General features: G+C 48.9%; 1 protein-coding gene across 1 annotated transcript; it reads left to right on the top strand.

Moving 5' to 3' along the window:
* Positions 1–492: 492 nt before the first annotated feature.
* Positions 493–21894, top strand: CDK1 (cyclin dependent kinase 1). The gene is made up of 8 exons (XM_069979070.1): positions 493–579; positions 4746–4804; positions 9213–9369; positions 13220–13343; positions 13430–13600; positions 14657–14820; positions 20112–20253; positions 21570–21894. The coding sequence occupies exons 2-8, from the start codon at positions 4768–4770 to the stop codon at positions 21681–21683; spliced, it is 909 nt and encodes a 302-aa protein (XP_069835171.1). The 5' UTR covers positions 493–579; positions 4746–4767; the 3' UTR covers positions 21684–21894.
* The last annotated feature ends 414 nt before the right edge of the window (positions 21895–22308 follow it).

Raw genomic sequence — 22308 nt, 5'->3', positions numbered from 1 at the left:
CGTGTAAACCCAGCATTATCCACAGCTATTATACCAACCGACCGCAAACGACCAAAATCCGTTTGGTATAATAAGAGGACGTTGCTTCAATGTGACCTGGACATGTGTACATAACTATGTTAGGTCATGGAGGGGTTAAATAGCTGAACATGCTGCAGATAGAGGATATAAATGTGTTATTACACATACACTCAGCATTGTTATTAAACAGAACAGAAGAAGCTCAGGTATCTTTATTTGTTTGAAAATAAATTGCTTAACGCTCCATACACATATACACGTCTGCTGAGGAGAAACTAAACATTCAAAGAGAACGAGGCTGGAGCTCCCGGTCTGGTACGTGCCCTCCCGCCTGACGGTAAATTTGAACCACACGCTGTCTCGTCCCCGCCCGCAGCTCCTTTTCTCCCCGCCCTTCCTGGTACGTTTCGCGCCGTCATCAATGCCCGCTTCTGATTGGCTGCTTTGAACATCCACTGACTCTCTCATTGGCTGAGCTGCTTGAGTTTTGAGCGGCCGGTTTGAAATCCTCTCAGTGTTCAGCTGCTCGTGTGTGAGAAGGGAGAGGCGACCCGGGAGGTAATGGTGCAGGGTGATGGGCTGGGGAGCCGGGAGGGAATGCTGCAGGGTGATGGGCTGGGGAGCCGGGAGGGAATGCTGCAGGGTGATGTGCTGGGGAGCCGGGAGGGAATGCTGCAGGGTGATGGGCTGGGGAGCCGGGAGGGAATGCTGCAGGGTGATGTGCTGGGGAGCCGGGTGTATACAGGCGGCGTGGGGGTATAGTACGGCTGTCATACGTTGCGGTTGGGGGGGATTCTAGAACGTTCAGGTAACTCTGTGTTTATAACGTTCTATTCTTTAGAATGATAAAGCATTGAGGCTGCTGCACACAGTGCGGTTATATAGGGGTCCGTCCTCCTATACCTCCTCTTCTGTAATACCTCAGGGTCAGTGTATATGGGGGATAGGAGAAGCATCTGTATGCGGTCTATGTATGGGGGTCTCCCTGCACTATGCAGACCCCCCCTCTGTATGTGCATGGAGAGGGGAGACTGCTTCACACTGTGCTCCAGCCATGGGAGGTGGAGGTGGTGGCGGCCTGGCCCTATAGGAGGTGGTGGCGGCCTGGCCCTATAGGAGGTGGTGGCGGCCTGGCCCTATAGGAGGTGGTGGTGGTGGTGGTGGCCTGGCCCTATAGGAGGTGGTGGTGGTGGTGGTGGCCTGGCCCTATAGGAGGTGGTGGTGGTGGTGGTGGTGGTGGCCTGGCCCTATAGGAGGTGGTGGTGGTGGTGGTGGCCTGGCCCTATAGGTGGTGGTGGTGGTGGCCTGGCCCTATAGGAGGTGGTGGTGGTGGTGGTGGCCTGGCCCTATAGGAGGTGGTGGTGGTGGTGGTGGCCTGGCCCTATAGGAGGTGGTGGTGGTGGCGGCCTGGCCCTATAGGAGGTGGTGGTGGCCTGGCCCTATAGGAGGTGGTGGTGGCCTGGCCCTATAGGAGGTGGTGGCGGCCTGGCCCTATAGGAGGTGGTGGTGGCCTGGCCCTATAGGAGGTGGTGGTGGCCTGGCCCTATAGGAGGTGGTGGTGGCCTGGCCCTATAGGAGGTGGTGGTGGCCTGGCCCTATAGGAGGTGGTGGTGGCCTGGCCCTATAGGAGGTGGTGGTGGCCTGGCCCTATAGGAGGTGGTGGTGGCCTGGCCCTATAGGAGGTGGTGGTGGCCTGGCCCTATAGGAGGTGGTGGTGGCCTGGCCCTATAGGAGGTGGTGGTGGCCTGGCCCTATAGGAGGTGGTGGTGGCCTGGCCCTATAGGAGGTGGTGGTGGCCTGGCCCTATAGGAGGTGGTGGTGGCCTGGCCCTATAGGAGGTGGTGGTGGCCTGGCCCTATAGGAGGTGGTGGTGGCCTGGCCCTATAGGAGGTGGTGGTGGCCTGGCCCTATAGGAGGTGGTGGTGGCCTGGCCCTATAGGAGGTGGTGGTGGCCTGGCCCTATAGGAGGTGGTGGTGGCCTGGCCCTATAGGAGGTGGTGGTGGCCTGGCCCTATAGGAGGTGGTGGTGGCCTGGCCCTATAGGAGGTGGTGGTGGCCTGGCCCTATAGGAGGTGGTGGTGGCCTGGCCCTATAGGAGGTGGTGGTGGCCTGGCCCTATAGGAGGTGGTGGTGGCCTGGCCCTATAGGAGGTGGTGGTGGCCTGGCCCTATAGGAGGTGGTGGTGGCCTGGCCCTATAGGAGGTGGTGGTGGCCTGGCCCTATAGGAGGTGGTGGTGGCCTGGCCCTATAGGAGGTGGTGGTGGCCTGGCCCTATAGGAGGTGGTGGTGGCCTGGCCCTATAGGAGGTGGTGGTGGCCTGGCCCTATAGGAGGTGGTGGTGGCCTGGCCCTATAGGAGGTGGTGGTGGCCTGGCCCTATAGGAGGTGGTGGTGGTGGTGGCGGCCTGGCCCTATAGGAGGTGGTGGTGGTGGTGGCGGCCTGGCCCTATAGGAGGTGGTGGTGGTGGTGGCGGCCTGGCCCTATAGGTGGTGGTGGTGGTGGTGGCGGCCTGGCCCTATAGGTGGTGGTGGTGGTGGCGGCCTGGCCCTATAGGTGGTGGTGGTGGTGGCGGCCTGGCCCTATAGGAGGTGGTGGTGGTGGCGGCCTGGCCCTATAGGAGGTGGTGGCGGCCTGGCCCTATAGGAGGTGGTGGCGGCCTGGCCCTATAGGAGGTGGTGGCGGCCTGGCCCTATAGGAGGTGGTGGCGGCCTGGCCCTATAGGAGGTGGTGGCGGCCTGGCCCTATAGGAGGTGGTGGCGGCCTGGCCCTATAGGAGGTGGTGGCGGCCTGGCCCTATAGGAGGTGGTGGTGGCGGCCTGGCCCTATAGGAGGTGGTGGTGGCCTGGCCCTATAGGAGGTGGTGGTGGCCTGGCCCTATAGGAGGTGGTGGTGGTGGTGGCGGCCTGGCCCTATAGGAGGTGGTGGTGGTGGCGGCCTGGCCCTATAGGAGGTGGTGGTGGTGGTGGCGGCCTGGCCCTATAGGTGGTGGTGGTGGTGGCGGCCTGGCCCTATAGGAGGTGGTGGTGGTGGCGGCCTGGCCCTATAGGAGGTGGTGGTGGTGGCGGCCTGGCCCTATAGGAGGTGGTGGTGGTGGCGGCCTGGCCCTATAGGAGGTGGTGGCGGCCTGGCCCTATAGGAGGTGGTGGCGGCCTGGCCCTATAGGAGGTGGTGGCGGCCTGGCCCTATAGGAGGTGGTGGTGGCGGCCTGGCCCTATAGGATGTAATAACGATCAGGTATTTGCAGAATTCACTTTTTCATTCTGTGCTGGAATATATAGGTGATGAGCCCCTCTAAGACACAAGCTCCCCCAGTTGCTGAATATAGCATGTAGGGCAGGGAACCTTGGATCTTCAGCTCTTGCAAAACTACAACTCCCATCATGCCCAGAGAGCTAAAGCTTTGCCTGTCCAGGTATGATGGGAGTTGTAGTTTTGCAACAGCTGGAGAGCCAAGGATCCCTACCCCTGGTATAGGGGAGCCCCCTCCCCTCTAAGGAGTAAGCTGCCACAGTCCTAGAATATAACATATAGGGCAGTGATGGCTAACCTTGACACTCTAGCTGTTGCAAAACTACAACTCCCATCATGCCTGGGCAGCCAAATCCATATCTTTGGTTGTTCAGGCATGATGGGAATTGTAATTTTGCAACAGCTAGTGTCAAGGTTAGCCATCACTGATATAGGGGCTGACCTTCTCTCTAAGGAGGAAGCTGCCCTAGTCCCCTGCTGATGTATGCCCTGGTGGTCAGCGATGGCTTCAGGGCCCTGAGCTAGGGGCTCTATTTGTGTGTAACATCCTTATGGTGAGTAGTGGCGCCCCCTCTTAGGGCCCTATTCCACCGGACGATTATCGTTCAGATTATCGTTAATTCGTTCGAATCTAAACAATAATCGTTCGGTTGAAATGCAGTTAACGATTAACAACCGAATGAGAAATCGTTGATCGCTTTATAAGACCTGGACCTATTTTTATCGTTGCTCGTTCGCAAATCGTTCGCATTGAATAAGACATCGTTTGGTCGTTTGCAATAGATACGAACGCAATAGCGAAGAAAAACAATCGCAATTACGATCATAAGTAACGTTTATCGTTCAATGGAAATGAGTGAACGTTTTCAGGTCTTTCGCAATAGCGGCCGTTCGAGATCGTTAATCGTTAACGATTATGCAAATGATAATCGTCCGGTGGAATAGGGCCCTTACTCATGTGGACATGCCTGGGGCTGCTGCTTAGTGCTCATCACTTGACAGCTGAACTGTAGTATTGGATTAGGACGCAGACATTACCAGGATGGTAATTGTAGAGAGATTTGATGGGTTTTTGCAGATTAGGCAGACAGGCAGCCCCTCCTGCTTCTCCGTGGGCCCCCCATGTCTTCGTATAATAGCACAGACAGCAAGTGGGAACCGAGGAACTTAATATTGGAACCTATAATACTGCCCTAAGGCTGGTGTATGAGAAGTGGTGGGAGACCACTCCATGACTCAGCCAGCATGAAAGTGATCACATGTTCTCACAGCGCACATGCCCTGGATTGGAATGCATCTTTAATACGCAATCCATTGTTTTCAAAGGGAAGAAGCACTATAGTTCACACTGTCAGCGCAATGGTCTACATTTTTATGCTGAGAACCACACACGTGTGGGTGTGTGTGTGTACATGTATATTTTGATTGCATTGTTTTGTTTCAGATTTAATTGTTTTTCCCTCCTCTCTTTTTAGGGACGTATAATTAGCCACAAAAATGGATGAGTATGCAAAGATAGAAAAAATTGGAGAGGGTAAGTATATTACGTATGGTTTAAACAGTACCCGCTAGGATTTAACTTCCAACCTCACCCTAAGGGCCCTATTACTTGAAGCAATAATCAGGCCGATATCGCTCCGTGTAATAAAGACAACAATCAGCCAATTAGCTAATCATTGTCTTTTGGAAAGGTTAAAAATCATTGGCCTCAGGCCATGCGTTACCACTTATAATGGGAAGTGTGGCTGATGATTCAGTGTGTAAAATAATAAAATTATTTCTTACATGTCCAGGCTCCCTGGTTTCCTTGGACCTGATCTATGGGATTCCCAGGTCACTGAAGTTGCAGCTCACCCTTCTGGTCCCGTCTCTGAGGTGACAAGCTGCTCAGTCAGTCAGCGGCCTGTTACTTCAGAGACTGGCGAGAAGTGTGAGCTGCAGCTGTGGAGACTGGGGAATCCCACAGACAAGGGCCGAGGACACAATGGGGAGCCTGGATGTGTAAGTAATAACTTAATTATATTTGTATAGCATCAACAGATTCTGTAGTGCTTTTATTGTTTTACACTTTGGTTTATTTATATGCATTTTATTTTAAACTTAAGGCAAGGGATGCGCTCACATCTCTATGTGCAGCCCTTGCTACATGGTAATCGAGCCATGTAATAGGCTCTGTAAGCGAGTGGCAATCTAGTCCGGTTAAAGTACTGTATTGCCCCCCCAAAAGTTATACAAATCACCAATATACACTTATTACGGGAAATGCTTATAAAGTGCTTTTTTCCCCTGCACTTACTACTGCATCAAGGCTTCACTTCCTGGATAACATGGTGATGTCACTTCCTGGATAAAATGGTGATGACACGACTCCCAGAGCTGTGCGGGCTGTGGCTGCTGGAAAGGATGATGGCAGAGGGATGCTCAGTGTCCCTCCAGTGCCCTGTGTCCCTCAGTGTCCCCCTGCCATCATCCGCTCCAGCAGCCACAGCCCGCACAGCTCTGGGAGTCGGGTCGTGACATCACCATTTTATCCAGGAAGTGAAACCTTGATGCAGTAGTAAGTGCAGGGAAAAAGCACTTTATAAGCATTTCCTGTAATAAGTGTATATTGGCGATTTGTATAACTTTTGGGGGGCAATACATTATTAATTTCGCTGCACTTCTTTTAAATCGTTCCTGTTAATAAAGAACGTTTGATAAAGAACGTTTGACATGACACAAGGACGTGTTGAATGTTTTGAAAGACTGAGACCCCCTCAATTATTAGAACAAGTGAGGACACACAGGGGCAATGCCTGGAAAAAAGGAATGGAATTCAAAGCAAGCTGGGGAGTGAAGGCATTACTTTTTACTCTAATGATTGGTGATGGTCTTAGGACTTCCCAGAGAACCTGCTGATATGGCGTAGTAGCTATGTATGTCAGTAATACATAGCCACTACTTTAAGCCCTGTCCGCCCCAACATTGTAAAATCACTAAATGTTCTTATGCAAATTACCTGCATAAGAGCATTTAGGGCGTTGCTGGGGGCCGGAGAGCATCGCAGCGCCAGCCCAGGCCGCCCCCTCCCGTCTGGCCCACCATGCATATTCCTAACTGCATAGTGGGCCGTATACACTGCGGCTGCGCAGGGAAGCACAGGCTGCTTCTCTCGCATGTGCCAACCCGCCGGGCCACCGCCGATCCTCCCGGAGGTCCCTCAGGACGTAAGTATAAGATAGACTTTATACTTGTCTTGAGGGACCTGCGGGGGGGTGGGGTGGGGATTTGCGGAAAGCAGCCTGTGCTTCCCTGCGCAGCCGCAGTGTATACAGCACACTATGCAGTTAGGAATATGCATGGTGGGCTAGACGGGAGGGGGCGGGCTGGGCTGGCGCTGCGATGCTCTCCGGCCCCCAACAACGCCCTAAATGCTCTTATGCAGGTAATTTGCATAAGAACATTTTAGTGATTTTACAAACAATGCGGAGGCGGCCAGGGCTTAAAGTAGTGGCTATGTATTACTGACATACGTAGCTACTACGCAATATCAGCAGGTTCTCTGGGCTATTTCCCTTAATTTAGTAGATCAGGAAGTGTTAGAATTCTCTCAGATCCAGTGACGTCACAACTAAAGGTGTAATTCCTATGGAGTGTCCAGCAGGGGGCGCTCTCTACATAGAAGTCTATGGGACTTTGTTTCAATGGATTTCTATGTAATGTAGTGTAGTGTACAGTGCTTTATTGAATGAATACATCTATGGAATACTTTGGGGAGCAAGTGTCCTTGCTCCCCAAAGTATTGCATAAATGTATTCATTCAATACATTAGGATATCACAGTAAGCCCGCCGATCCGCCGCACTCCCGCCGATTCGCCGCATATACACTGAACTACAGCTCCCATCGTCTGCTTATAGTATAAACAGGTGATGGGAGCTGTAGCTGGGTAATGGCTGACTTGCCTGCCGCCAGGCGCAGGGGGGAGCCGCTCAATACACAGGAGTGCTCCCCCCTTCTCCTCCTTCCGGGAACCTTCCCCCTATACCACTGCTATAGCATCCTGCAGCACTGCCTGGCCGCCGCTCTCCGCTCTCATATACCGACTCCCGATGCATCAGCGTGGACACCAGGAAGCATCGGGAGCCGGTATATGAGAGCAGAGAGCGGTGGCCAGGCGGGGAGTCAGCAGTGGTATAGGAGGAAGGTATCCTGGAAGGAGGAGGAGGGGGGAGCGCTCCTGTGTACTGAGCGGCTCCCCCTGCGCCCGGCGGCATCGCAGGCAAGTCAGCCATTACCCAGCTACAGCTCCCATCACCTGTTCATACTAATAAGCAGATGATGGAAGCTGTAGTTCAGTGTATATACGGTGGATCGGCGGGCTTACTGTGATATCCTATTGTATTGAATGAATACATTTATGCAATACTTTGGGGAGCAAGGACACTTGCTCCCCAAAGTATTCCATAGATGTATTCATTCAATAAAGCACTCTACACTACATTACATTACATAGAAATCCATAGAAACAATAAAGTCCCATAGACTATATAGAGAGCGCCCCCTGCTGGACACTTCCATAGGAATTACACCTTTCGTCGTGACGTCACTGGATCTAAGAGAATTCTAACACTTCCTGATCTACTAAATTAAGGGAAATATGCACATATCCTATATGTGCATTTCCCATAATGTACATTAGAAATTTGTATAACTTTTCATAAGTAACAACATATCAAAAATTAATTTTGGCTGGACTTCTCCTTTAAATCACTGATGTGACATTAAAGGGGTACTCCAGTGAGTAACCCCCCCTTTTTTTTATTAAACTCAACTGGCGCTAGTGATTTGTAATTTACTTCTATTATAAAATCTCCAGTATTCCAGTACTTATCAGCTGCTGTATGTCCTACATTTCTTTAGCTGACATACAGCAGCTGATAAGTAATGGAAGACTTGAATTTTTTAATGTAAGTAAATTACAAGTCTCTGGCACTTTCTGACACGAGTTGATTTGATAGAATTTCTTTTTGCTGTAGTTTCCCTTTAAATAAAGACATCAATGTATAGATGAAACCAGATTACACTGTTCATGATGTGAATCTTCTCTATCTCCCACCTATAGGCAATGCCTAGAAAAGTCTCCAATGAAGTCAAAAAGTCCTTTTCTGTATCTTTAAACTCCCACTCACTTACTGCAGATTAGTGGTGAAAATCTTGAAGTGTTGAAGAGTCCGTCTTAAGCCACATAATGATACAGAGATTGTTGTGTTGAGTGGGTTAGACTCTAGGTGGATAGGTTGGTCTTTAAAGGAGTACTCCAGGAAAACAACTTTCAAAGCGAATGGCTTCAGAAATTATGTAGACTTGTAAACTACTTATATATAAAAAGCTCCAGTCTTCCAGTACTTATCAGCTGCTGTATGTCCAGCAGGAAGTGGTGTATTCTTTCCAATCTGACACAGTGCTCTCTGCTGACATCTCTGTCCGATACAGGAACTGTCTAGAGCAGTAGGAAATCCCAATAGAAAACCTTTACTTCTCTGGACGGTTCCTGGCTCCCACAGATGTCAGAATGGGAAGAAAACCACTTCCTGTAGGACATACAGCAGCTGATAAGTATGAGAAGCTTTGAAATTTTTCAATAGAAGTAAATCACAAATCTATAACTTACCGAAACCAGTTGATTTGAAGGGTAAAAAAATTGGTGGCTGGGGAGTGGAGAGCACGACCCCCCCCCCCCCCCCCCCCCCCCCAGCTATATCTCAGCAGGTCTTGGCAGTGAAGCTCGCTACAATAATGTCTAGTGTCAGTACAAATGAGAGAAACGCTTTAAATGTATGTTAGAATAGTAATGTTCAGATTTGATTAAAGTCTCCATAGACAATGCATTATATGTGGGTATTTTAACAGACTTTTCACTGTGTTGGAGTGAAAACTAAAATGTACATCCAATGTTTTCAGGTACTTATGGGGTTGTATATAAGGGGCGACACAAGGCTACCGGGCAGGTTGTTGCCATGAAGAAAATTAGATTGGAAAATGAAGAGGAAGGTGTCCCTAGTACAGCCATCAGAGAGATCTCTCTCCTCAAGGAACTTCAGCATCCGAACATTGTGTGGTAAGTGTCTGTCCATTCCCACCTAATGCCGCTGATCTACAAGGTCTTTGGAGAAGGCAGGTTACTGTACAGAAACAAATATTTGCTGGTCAGAACTACATGCCCCTGAGATTCCTGTCTAGTTCATGGTCACATTGTATATCCCCAACAATATATAGCACAATGTATGCGCTTTCCCGTGAGGCTGATGCACGTACATCCATCCGCAATGCATACATCTGAAAATGAGAAGACAACCAACAGGTTTTTCTGTAAATGTGTAACTTTCAAGAGAATTTTTATTGCATCAATGTCATTTAGAAACCATTGTAATTTGTGCCAGATCCTAGTGGGTAAGGCTGGGTTCACACTACGTTTTTTGCAATCCGTTTTTGTGAAAATCCATTGATCCATTTTTCCTTTGACTTCCATTATAAAAATGGATCAAAACTGATCCGTTTTTTTTTTTTTAAAGGGGTTGTCCGGCGAAAAAAAATAATTCACAGAATAACACACATTACAAAGTTATACAACTTTGTAATGTATGTTATGTCTGTGAATGGCCCCCTTCCCCGTGTCCCACCACCCCCACCCGTGTACCCGGAAGTGTGGTGCGCTATACATTACCTGTCGCGTGCCGACCACGGTCTCCGATCGTCAGCAGTGACGTCTTCTTCGGGAGCTTGGCGGATCTTCCCGAGTGCCGGCCGCCCTCTGCAGCGTCATCCGAAGCTCAGCCGCGATTGGCTGAGCATAACTGTGCTCAGCCAATCGCGGCTGAGCAGCTGATGACGTGGCCGCGTCATCAGCCGCTCAGCCGCGATTGGCTGAGCACAGTTATGCTCAGCCAATCGCGGCTGAGCTTCGGATGACGCTGCAGAGGGCGGCCGGCACTCGGGAAGATCCGCCAAGCTCCCGAAGAAGACGTCACTGCTGACGATCGGAGACCGTGGACGACACGACATGCGGTGAGTATAATGCACCACACTTCCGGGTCTAGCGTGGGTGGGGGGAAACACGGGGAAGGGGGCCATTCACAGACATAACATACATTACAAAGTTGTATAACTTTGTAATGTGTGTTATTCTGTGAATAATTTTTTTTCGCCGGACAACCCCTTTAACTGACACAAAAACGTTGTCAACCTCATTGTGTCCATTAACCCTTAGACGACCCAGGGCGTATAGTTACGCCATGGAAGTCTGTCCCCAGACGACCTAGGGCGTAACTGTACGCCCTGGGTGTTTCTCACGCTATGAAGCGTGCTCCGGAGCGGAGCGCGCTTCATAGCAGGTGAGGGCCGGCTGCAATCAGCAGCCGGGACCTCACCGGCAATGACACGCTGCAGCGATCGCGCTGCCGCGTGTCATTAACTCCTTAAACGCCGCGATCGCGGCGCGACCGCGGCGTTTAGGTGTAAGTGACAGAGGGAGTCCCCTGTCACTTACCGATCGGGACCCCCGCAGTGTGACTGCGGGGGTCCCGATCGGTAAAACGGACCGCTGGAGGTCTCTCACCTGCCTCCGTGCGGTCCGATCGGCGCTCTGGTCACTGAGCCTGCACAGGCAGGCTCAATGAGCAGAGCGCCGATAACACTGATCAATGCTGTGCCTATGGCATAGCATTCATCAGTGTAAAAATCCAAGTAGTGAACGTAAAAGTCTCCCAAAGGGACTTCAAATGTGTAAAAAAAAAAAAGTTAAAAACACCAATACACTACCCCAAAACCCCTCCCCCAATAAAAGTTGAAATCACCCCCCTTTCCCATTATATAAATAAAACATATAAAAATAAATAAATAGATAAACATATAATATACCGTAGCGTGCGTAATTGTCCGATCTATTAAAATATAACAAGCGTCATTGCGAACGGTAAACGGCGTACACGAAAAGAGGGAAAAAAGTGCGCGGATTACCGATTTTATGTTACATTATATATATAAAAAAATTTATAAAAAGTGATCAAAACGTCCGATCTTCACAAATATGGTATTAATAAAAACTAGAGATCATGGCGGAAAAAATGACACCCCAAACAGCCCCGTAGGTGAAAAAATAAAACCGTTATAAGCGTCACAATAGTCCCATTTTATTTATAATTAATTGCCAAAAAAAAGGATTTCATTTAAAAAAAATATATAACATTAGAGAATCTGCGTAAACCTGCATATGGTTGTGTTCGTACTGACCTATAGAGTAATTGTATCATGTCGCTTTTACAATATAGTGCATTACGTAGACACAGGAACCCCCCCAAACGTTACCACATTGCATTCTTTTTTGCGATTTCACCAATTTATATCTTCATAAATAATATATTTGGAATTCCATCATATATGTTATGGTAAAATGAATGACGCCATTACAAAGTACAACTATTCCTGTAACAAATAAGCACTTACATGGCTTGTAGATAGAAAACTGAGAGTGCTAGAGCTCTTAGAAGGGGAGGAGGGAAAAACGGAAACACTAAGATCAAAATTTGCGCGGTCCACTGGGTCATTTTGGGCCTGGTCCTCAAAGGGTTAAAAAAAAATGATCTGATTTGATGTTTTTTTTTTTTTTTTTATAATGGAATTCAATGGAAAAAGTGATGCGCACACACATGCATCCGGTTTTTCCATCCAGTTTTTGCAAAAAACGGATGAAAAGAAAATGGATTGCAAAAATGTAGTATGAACCCAGCCTAAGAAGTGTGGCCTAATCTGTTTTCTGAGATGGTATCCGTTACAATCCCTCCATTTGATAGCCAGTGTGATCATAACCTATAGGCCCTATTCCACGGAACTATTATCGGCCGTATTCGGCCGATAGTTGTCCTGTGGAATAGGAGGCAGCGATCAGCCGACATCGTCTGCTGCCGCCGCTCTCCGCTCAAAGAACTTACATGTTAGTTCTTTGAGCGGAGAGAAAGCGGATGAGCACACGCCCATGTCAATTCTTTAGGCAGAAAATTCTGCTCCGAAATTCTGCAGTGTGACTGACAGAGCAGAAATTTAATTGAGCACAATGGGACGTTGCTCTGTTCATATTTAATGGGAGGAATTTCAAGTGGAAGTTAATAGACGATTCCTCACCTATTCCTCAGTTTGCACATACCCATAAACAGAGTAGTGTTGAGCTGCAGGAGCTGAAGCAAGTGATGGATCAGTGACACTCCTCTCTGCAAAGCCAGAGACATTTTGGGAAATGTTGGCTCAATTAGGAAAGCATATCAGTTGGGAAAACACATTAAAGTCTACCTGTAATTAGGGGGAAAAAATTGACATCTAAAGTTTTGATCGTTCTGGAGTGTTCAGGCTGATCAGTTTTATGTTTCTTATGACAGGTATCCTGTAAGATGAGACAGCCCACATGCATATTCCACATCAGCTCAAATACATAGACTCTAGAACCTCTACTCTCTGCTTTATTGAGTTATGCTGTACTTTATAGGCAAGCAAAAGAAATTTCCAGAGTTATCATAACAATGGGGGACATTTAAGTCGTTTTCTGCGCCGGACATAATGTCCCCGCAGCTCCGGCACTACGGAGATTTTTGTAGAGAGCACTACCTCTACATAAATCCCGTGCGCACGGCAGGAAACCTACACCAGATGAGAGCTGGAGAAGGTTTCTTGCATATTTTTTGGCATAACTAAAGATGAATTGTGCAGACTGAATCCGCACAACCCCTGGCGTACTCGGCGGAAAGTGCAGATTTGCAAATATTTTATTTGCAAATAAAATATTTGCCAATTGGCACTTTCTGCCGAAAAAATAAAATATGCCTCTTGATACATGTCCCCCAATCTGTTTACGAAGTATATTTTAGGTGTCAGTAACTTGATGTATCTTTTTTTTTTTTTTTTTTTTTTTTTTTAATCAGCCTTCTGGATGTTTTGATGCAAGATTCCAGGCTATATCTTATTTTTGAGTTTCTTTCCATGGATTTGAAGAAGTATTTAGATTCCATCCCTAGTGGTCAATACTTAGACACTATGCTTGTGAAGGTAAGAATAAATGATTTGACAAGGCAGTGTTCCCTGTAACCCGCAGGGCTTTATATTAAATTTCAATTTATTTATTTTTTTTACAGAGTTACACGTATCAGATTCTACAGGGCATTGTATTTTGTCATGCTAGAAGAGTATTACACAGAGACCTGAAGCCCCAGAATTTGTTAATAGACAGTAAAGGAGTAATAAAGCTGGCTGACTTTGGGTTGGCTCGAGCATTTGGGATCCCTGTTCGTGTTTACACACATGAGGTAAGAAAAGATATACCGAGGGCTGACATTGTAGTTTCGGTACTGGTCGTGCCTGCACACTTCCCCCATCCCCAGGAATGTTTACGGTTATGCCGCACAGCTTCTGTGGGGTTGATGTCTGACAGGAACACTAAAGTTTTTGCTGTCTTATCTGAGGGCAGTAAAAACCAATGATAAATGCTCCTTACCATGATAAATTACTTGTATGTAATGCGCCCATTCTGATATTCTCATTGAGCGTGCAGGGAGCTAGTTCTTCCCATTATGTGTGTACAGGGTAGTCTTTGATACTCTTGGACTCTCTCCAACTGTCAGCGACTGGTAGGGGTAAGAAGTGTCATGGTGCTTATATCAGAACGATGGCTGCATTACAAGATCAGCTTTTCTGCTGCTACTACTTTCTAGTGACAGATTCCCTTTAAACAAAAAAAGCTGTTTCAATATTAGGGTGGGTTCACGCTACGGAATCTGATAAGTTCTGGCAGATTCAATCGCTCGTACCCGTTCGTTGCGGCGCGTCACTCAATCTGCAATCCACCAAAAGAACTGACCTGTCAATTCTTTTGGTGGAATCGGCCCAGACATAGAATAGTGTCTATGGCACAGGCGGATATGAGTAGCGGATTCTGTAGTGTGAACACCTATATAGAAAATCCAGCAGTCTTTTAGGAGGTAGTTATTGATTATTTTCTCCATATCACACTTATTTTTGGCTGGCTGATTTAAAGGCAGGGATATAACATGCCTCATGTACAGTGAGTGGGGGCTCCTTCTGCAACCAGTTACCTTTTACAGCCGGACAAGAATTATGTCTTTCAGTGGAGAGTCCGGAGGTCTCCTTACACTCTTGTCTCGAGATAACTGTTTGGCATCCCCCACCAGTGGAAAGGAGAAGGTGGGGGGTAGGTTGTTGCAATACTAGATGCTAGACCCAGTTAGTAGTTGGATGTTTCACTCAGGAGCTATTACATATCTGTGTGTATATATATATTCTAAATCAGTTCAAAGTCAGTTCAAATGATGTGTTCTAACATAAAAATGTTTTGTTGGTTACAGGTAGTGACCTTATGGTACCGGGCACCCGAGGTTTTGTTGGGCTCTGTGAGATATTCAACACCAGTTGATGTATGGAGTATAGGAACTATATTTGCTGAAATTGCAACAAAGAAGCCCCTTTTCCATGGTGATTCAGAAATAGACCAGCTGTTTAGGATATTCAGGTATGTAAAGTAGGTTATAAAATGCAGCTCTCTTACCCTGACACAAACATGATGGGTTATTCAAACAATCTTGCACAATGAAATGACGATTGTGATAGTGAGTATCCCATTGCCAGACCAATTGAGAATAGCATGCAGCCATACTTCAGAGTAGGGCTGGGCGATTAATCGAATTAATTCGATTAATCGTCCAGAACGTTGAAATCGATTTGATTTTTTGTGAAAATCGTAAATTCGATTTTCACAAAAAATCATTTCGGGCTGCGGTGCCGGGGAGAAGCTGAGAGAAGGGGGGTTGCGGTGCGGGCCGGCGGGAGAGCTGTGGAGGGGCGGTGTGGGTGAGCGGGGAGAAGATGCTGGAGAGGGGCGGTGCAGTGCCGGCGGCCTCCAGCCACTGACAGCGCCGCCGGTGATCTGCCCCCGCCCCTTCCACTGAGCGTCCCACTCCCCTCCCGGCCAGATATGGAGGTCCCGGGTCTGTGGAGGAGGAGGCCGCAGGGACTACAGTAGGTGGTGATCGCGGCGCTGCTCGTCCTGGAGCTATACAGCGGGATCGGGGGGCTCGGTGCAGACCCCCGTTCCCGCTGTATAGCTCCGTGACCCGCAGCTATGCGATCACCACCTACTGTAGTCCCTGCGGCCTCCTCCTCCACAGACCCGGGACCTCCATATCTGGCCGGGAGGGGAGCGTGTGTGTGGAGGTGAGAGGAGGAGGAGATGTATGTGCCCTCCTGCTCCAATCACCTCCAGCTGCACCAGTCACCCCCCAGTCCCCTCAGTGTCCCCCCCAATCCCCTCATTGTTCCCTCAGTGTCCCCCCCCCAGTCCCCTTCAGTGTCCCCCCCCCCAGTCCCCTTCAGTGTCCCCCCCCCCAGTCCCCTTCAGTGTCCCCCCCCCAGTCCCCTTCAGTGTCCCCCCCCCCAGTCCCCTTCAGTGTCCCCCCCCCCCCAGTCCCCTTCAGTGTCCCCCCCCCAGTCCCCTTCAGTGTCCCCCCCCCAGTCCCCTTCAGTGTCCCCCCCCCAGTCCCCTTCAGTGTCCCCCCCCCCAGTCCCCTTCAGTGTCCCCCCCCAGTCCCCTTCAGTGTCCCCCCCCCCCAGTCCCCTTCAGTGTCCCCCCCCAGTCCCCTTCAGTGTCCCCCCCCCCAGTCCCCTTCAGTGTCCCCCCCCAGTCCCCTTCAGTGTCCCCCCCCCCAGTCCCCTTCAGTGTCCCCCCCCCCAGTCCCCTTCAGTGTCCCCCCCCCAGTCCCCTTCAGTGTCCCCCCCCCAGTCCCCTTCAGTGTCCCCCCCCCCAGTCCCCTTCAGTGTCCCCCCCCCCAGTCCCCTTCAGTGTCCCCCCCCCCCCAGTCCCCTTCAGTGTCCCCCCCCCCCCAGTCCCCTTCAGTGTCCCCCCCCCCCAGTCCCCTTCAGTGTCCCCCCCCCCCAGTCCCCTTCAGTGTCCCCCCCCCCCAGTCCCCTTCAGTGTCCCCCCCCCAGTCCCCTTCAGTGTCCCCCCCCCAGTCCCCTTCAGTGTCCCCCCCCCCAGTCCCCTTCAGTGTCCCCCCCCCAGTCCCCTTCAGTGTCCCCCCCCCCAGTCCCCTTCAGTGTCCCCCCCCCAGTCCCCTTCAGTGTCCCCCCCAGTCCCCTTCAGTGTCCCCCCCCAGTCCCCTTCAGTGTCCCCCCCCCCCCAGTCCCCTTCAGTGTCCCCCCCCCCCAGTCCCCTTCAGTGTCCCCCCCCCAGTCCCCTTCAGTGTCCCCCCCCCAGTCCCCTTCAGTGTCCCCCCCCAGTCCCCTTCAGTGTCCCCCCCCCCAGTCCCCTTCAGTGTCCCCCCCCAGTCCCCTTCAGTGTCCCCCCCCCAGTCCCCTTCAGTGTCCCCCCCCCCCCCAGTCCCCTTCAGTGTCCCCCCCCCCAGTCCCCTTCAGTGTCCCCCCCCCAGTCCCCTTCAGTGTCCCCCCCCCCCCAGTCCCCTTCAGTGTCCCCCCCCAGTCCCCTTCAGTGTCCCCCCCGTCCCCCCCCTGTCCCCTCATTGTTCCCTCAGTGTCCCCCCCCCGTCCCCTTCAGTGTCCCCTTCAGTGTCCCCCCATCCCCTCATTGTTCCCTCAGTGTCCCCCCCGTCCCCTTCAGTGTGTCCCCCCCGTCCCCTCATTGTTCCCTCAGTGTCCCCCCCGTCCCCTTCAGTGTGTCCCCCCCGTCCCCTCATTGTTCCCTTAGTGTCCCCTCAGTGTCCCCCCAATCCCCTCATTGTTCCCTCAGTGTCCCCTTCAGTGTCCCCCCAGTCCCCTTCAGTGTCCCCCCATCCCCTCATTGTTCCCTCAGTGTCCCCCCCCGTCCCCTTCAGTGTGTCCCCCCCCCCCCCAGTCCCCTTCAGTGTCCCCCCGTCCCCTCATTGTTCCCTCAGTGTCCCCCCCCGTCCCCTTCAGTGTCCCCTTCAGTGTCCCCCCATTCCCTCAGTGTCCCCCCCGTCCCCTTCAGTGTGTCCCCCCCCCGTCCCCTTCAGTGTGTCCCCCCCGTCCCCTTCAGTGTCCCCCCCCAGTCCCCTCATTGTTCCCTCAGTGTCCCCCCAGTCCCCTTTAGTGTCCCCCAGTGTCCCTCCAGTCCCCTTTAGTGTCACCCCAGTCCCCTTTAGTGTCACCCCAGTCCCCTTTAGTGTCACCCCAGTCCCCTTTAGTGTCACCCCAGTCCCCTTTAGTGTCACCCCAGTCCCCTTTAGTGTCACCCCAGTCCCCTTTAGTGTCACCCCAGTCCCCTTTAGTGTCACCCCAGTCCCCTTTAGTGTCACCCCAGTCCCCTTTAGTGTCACCCCAGTCCCCTTTAGTGTCACCCCAGTCCCCTTTAGTGTCACCCCAGTCCCCTTTAGTGTCACCCCAGTCCCCTTTAGTGTCACCCCAGTCCCCTTTAGTGTCACCCCAGTCCCCTTTAGTGTCCCCCCTCATCTATACCTCCACTCCTACACTCCTACACCCTACGTAGATGGAGGCACAAACATGATTTCCTATACTATATGGGGCCTCTGTTACACTGGAAATCAATACAGTTGTTGTCTAAAATATTAAAATAGTATCTGATGCTGCAGGGAGAAAATGTTCTGTTTATTTAGCAAAAAAGGAAAAAAATCGAGATTTAAATCGAGAATCGTCAAAAATTTTTTAAAAATCGAGATTTTATTTTTTGCCCATATCGCCCAGCCCTACTTCAGAGTCCAGATGAATGACCGATCCCCCACCCACACACAGACTTACACATCAGATTTGTCTGGCATTCCAGCTAATTTGTGGACTGTCTGAAAACATGCTTAGGGAACCTTGCTGATGGTAAGGGGCAGAGGCTAGCACCCCATATGCCATTGCAATCATGTTATGTGGTCTTTTGTACTTGCATATAACCCAAATGTTGTGTGGTGACTTGCCTAATGTTTAAGATTCTGTGCCACTTCAGTTTTCATAGCAGCATGTTGACATGACACCAGCATTGCGTGAACACTACATCAATGCAGTGATGTCTGAGTTGTGCTTCAACGACAACAGTAAAATGTGGGGGTAATAATGTTTAATCCTTAGCACACTACAGATGACCATTAAGGGTACAAACGCGCACTGCTTATACGCTGCGTATTTACTGCTGCGATACGCAGCAGATTAGATCTAAATAACTGAACACAGTATCAAATCTGCTGCGTATCTGCTGTGTGTTTGTACCCTTAAAGGGAATCTGTAAGCTGTAATGTTCCAAACTGCTGACACTGTTTTAAAACAACGACAGTTTTGAAATAACTTTCCATTTGCCGTTAAATGACGGCCATCCATTTCAACAGGTGTGAAGATAGTCTTTCTGTGTTTTCAATGCACTTCTGGTGTTGGTTGCAAAGAAATGATTAACCCCTTAAGGTCAAAGCCAATTTTCGTGTTTGCACTTTTGCTTTTTCCACTTTAGGTGAAAAATGCAAGCGCTATGGACTTTTAAACAGAGACCCACATGAGCCCTTATTTTTTGCGAAACCAATTGTACTTTGCAATGACAGGCATTATTTTTCCAGAACATATGCTGCGAAACTGGAAAAAAATAATTTGCGCTGTCAAATTGAAGAAAAAAAAGAATTTGCTTTGATTTCGGGGAGTTTTGCATTTACGCTATTCACCCTATGGTAAAACTGACTTGTTATGCATGTTCCTCAAGTTGTTACGATTGCAACGATATGTAACATGTATAACATATATTTGAGGGCTTGTAAAAAAATTCAAACCATTGTTAACAAATATATGTTCCTTAAAATCGCTCCATTCCCAGGCTTATAGCGCTTTTATCCTTTGGTCTATGGGGTTGTGTGAGGTGTCATTTTTTGTGCCATGATGTGTTTTCTATTGGTACCTTGATTGCGCATATGCAACTTTTTGATCAATTTTGCACTTTAGAATTTTTTGCGCTGACGCCGTTTACCGTGCGAGATGTGATTAATAGTTCCGGCGTTTACGTGCGCGGCGATACTTAATGTTTGTTTATTTGTTTATTTATATTTATAAAATGGGAAAAGGGGGGTGATTTGGACTTTTAATGGGGGAGGGGATTTTTTATTAATAAAAAAACATTTTTACTTATTTTTACTTTAACTAGAAGTCCCCCTGGGGGACTTGTTTATAAACAGCACTGATCTCTCAGAGATCAATGCTGTGTATATACACAGCAAAGATCCATCGGATCAGTCATAGATTGCATCGTGGGGGGGGGGGGGGGGGAGAGATCCGTCCCACTAGACACCAGGGACAGGGAGAGTACAGCATCTAAGGCGTTGCCGCGCCGGCCAATAGAGGCACTGCCCGGCTGCACATGTCAGCCGGGATCAGCGCCGTTCACAGCGGGGTCCCGGCAGGACCCCGCTCTGAACACCCTCCACGGCACCATGACGTATCAGATACGTCATGGGTCGCTAAGGGGTTAAAGTCCTGAGCAAAATTATGGTGTGTGAACATAGCCTTAAGTGTTACGCAGGATTAGAAAAAGTACAGCTACTTTCTTGAAAAAACAGCACTTCCCAATTCACTTCAATGCAATTGAGCTGCAAAAACCCACTCAAACGAAGGACAAGAGTGGTGCGGTTTTTGGAAGAAAGCCTGGACACCCTCTTTAATACCTTACAGGGCTTGGTGGTGGTGACAGGTTCCCTTTTATAAAAGTGACATCTTTATATACCTTTATAAATATTCAGATAAAAGTCCATCAAACAGCCCTATGTGCACAAAGCTGTAAGCTTTCATATATTCGCTAGCATGGTTACTGGATCAGTAGCGCTCTAACTTTCCATTGTGTTTTGCATCTTACAGAGCTCTGGGGACACCCAATAATGAGGTCTGGCCAGAAGTTGAGTCTTTACAAGACTACAAGAACACATTCCCTAAATGGAAAGGTGGCAACCTTTCTTCTAATGTGAAAAACCTTGATAAAGATGGAATTGACTTGCTATCAGTAAGTATTGGGCATATGTTTGTTTTTGTGGGGGGGGGGGGGGTACATTTTGTACATTGGTTACGTTAAATGTGCAGTGTTTTGGCACTTCATAAGTAATTGATGGAATTCGATATGGTAGAACAAATGCTTCCCTTTTCTTTCCTATATCTGCTTAAAGAGTCGCTGTCGTGAAATTTTATTTTATTTTTTTTTTGCAGAAATCAATAGTCCAAGCGATTTTAAGAAACTTTGTAATTTTGTTTATTAGCCGAAAAATGAGTTTTTATCGTGAAATAGCAGTTTGAAGCTGTCCCCCTGTCTTCATTGTTCTCCTATGTAGAGAGGGAAATAAAACACCAAAACAGGACCACAAAGAGCCTCTGACAGTCAGCACTGACCTCTGAATACGCTGTCACCCAGCTGTTTGTGTAAGGGTACTATTACACGGAACGATAATCGGCCGTATTGTTCTGTTTAATAAAGACTATGATCGTTGTCATCGGCTGATTGTTGATATAGGTTCTGACCTATAATCGTCAAGGGGCCGACCGCGCACCGCTACGTGTAATAGCGTTGCGCAGCTGGCGACTGATGATGTACATTACCTATCCAGGCTGCAAGGCTCCCCTTCCTCTGTGCTTCTGTGCTTCTCCCCAGGTCCGCACACTCCAGTTTCAGAGTGCCCTCTCTTAGCTGACAGGCCGCTCAGCCAATCACTGGCCGGGACCGCCACGGCCAGTGTTTGCCTGAGTGGCCTTACAGCTGAGACAGGCCACTCTGAAGCTGGAGCGAGCGGACCCGGAGAGAAGCACAGAGAGAGAGAAGCCCTGCAGCCTAGACAGGTAATGTATAACGTTTAAACAAGGGCTGCAAGGACATCGGTAATGTCCCTGCAGCCCTTAAACGATCATCGGGCCGTGTAATAGGCCCAGTAAACGAGCGCCGATCTAGCAGATGGGCGCTCGTTTACATTTATTATCTGGCCCCCATCGGCCCATCTAATAGTACCCTAATCCTTTGTTCTCAGCTCTCTGCTGGCTAACTCCCTCCTTCCTCCTCCCCCCTCCCCTCTCTATAGAACAGACAGGTTGTGTCTGATGCAACAAGCCACAATTTCCTGGTATTTTGCAGTGGATGGCAGAAAGGAGAGGAGGGGGGAACCTGGGAAAAGTCTTTTTAAATGCAGATAATGGCATATTTGCCTAATAAAGCCAATTACAAAGTTTCTTAAAATCGCCTGCACTATTGATTTCTGCAAAAAAAAAAAAAAAAATTTTACGACAATGACTCTAAGCATATTTTGCTAACTTTATGTCCTATCATATCATCAACAGAGAATGCTGATCTATGATCCTGCAAAGAGAATCTCTGCCAGGAAGGCCTTGCTCCACCCGTACTTTGATGATTTGGATAAGTCAAACCTTCCAGCCAACCAGATTAAGAGTTAATTCCTGACCCCCATTTTGGGTCTTCTGTAAAGAATTCTATGAACCACCACTCTTATTTCTTTTTATTGTTTGTGTATATCTATGTTTTCTCCTGCAGCCTTTGCAGTTAATGTACTTACATGTAAACCCTGTACTTCTTGTAAATATGCCTTGTGTGCTGTGTACAAAGAAATTTGCAGCAACGACTGAAATAAAAATCTATATTCACTAATTCTTAGATATAATAACTTAAAGATTTTCATGATTGGCTATTGATAAGTCTGGTCGAAAAGAGACAGTCCCCCTACTAAGGTAGTAACACTGATCACCAAACCTCCACTGATGGCTAAGGGTCCATTTACACAGATTATCTGACAGTTTATCTGCCAAAGATTTGAAACCAAAGCCAGGAATGGATTTGAAAAGAGAAATCTCAGGCTTTCCTTTATGACCTAATCTGTTTCTGGCTTTGGCAGATAAACTGTCAGATAATCTTTCTGTGTAAATGGACCCTTATTGCTTGCTGGCCTCGTCCATAGTCATCAAATACACAGTAGGACAGTGCTTTTCTATGGTAAAACATCCACCTTCCTCAGTTCAAATTTACACTTTTCAAAAGACAATACAACTTCATATAAGAAGGGTA

Source organism: Dendropsophus ebraccatus, chromosome 8, assembly GCF_027789765.1.
Source record: "Dendropsophus ebraccatus isolate aDenEbr1 chromosome 8, aDenEbr1.pat, whole genome shotgun sequence".
NCBI classification, from domain to species: Eukaryota; Metazoa; Chordata; class Amphibia; order Anura; family Hylidae; genus Dendropsophus; species Dendropsophus ebraccatus.
Note: the sequence above shows the minus strand (reverse complement) of the source record. Positions and strands in the feature narration are given on the sequence as shown.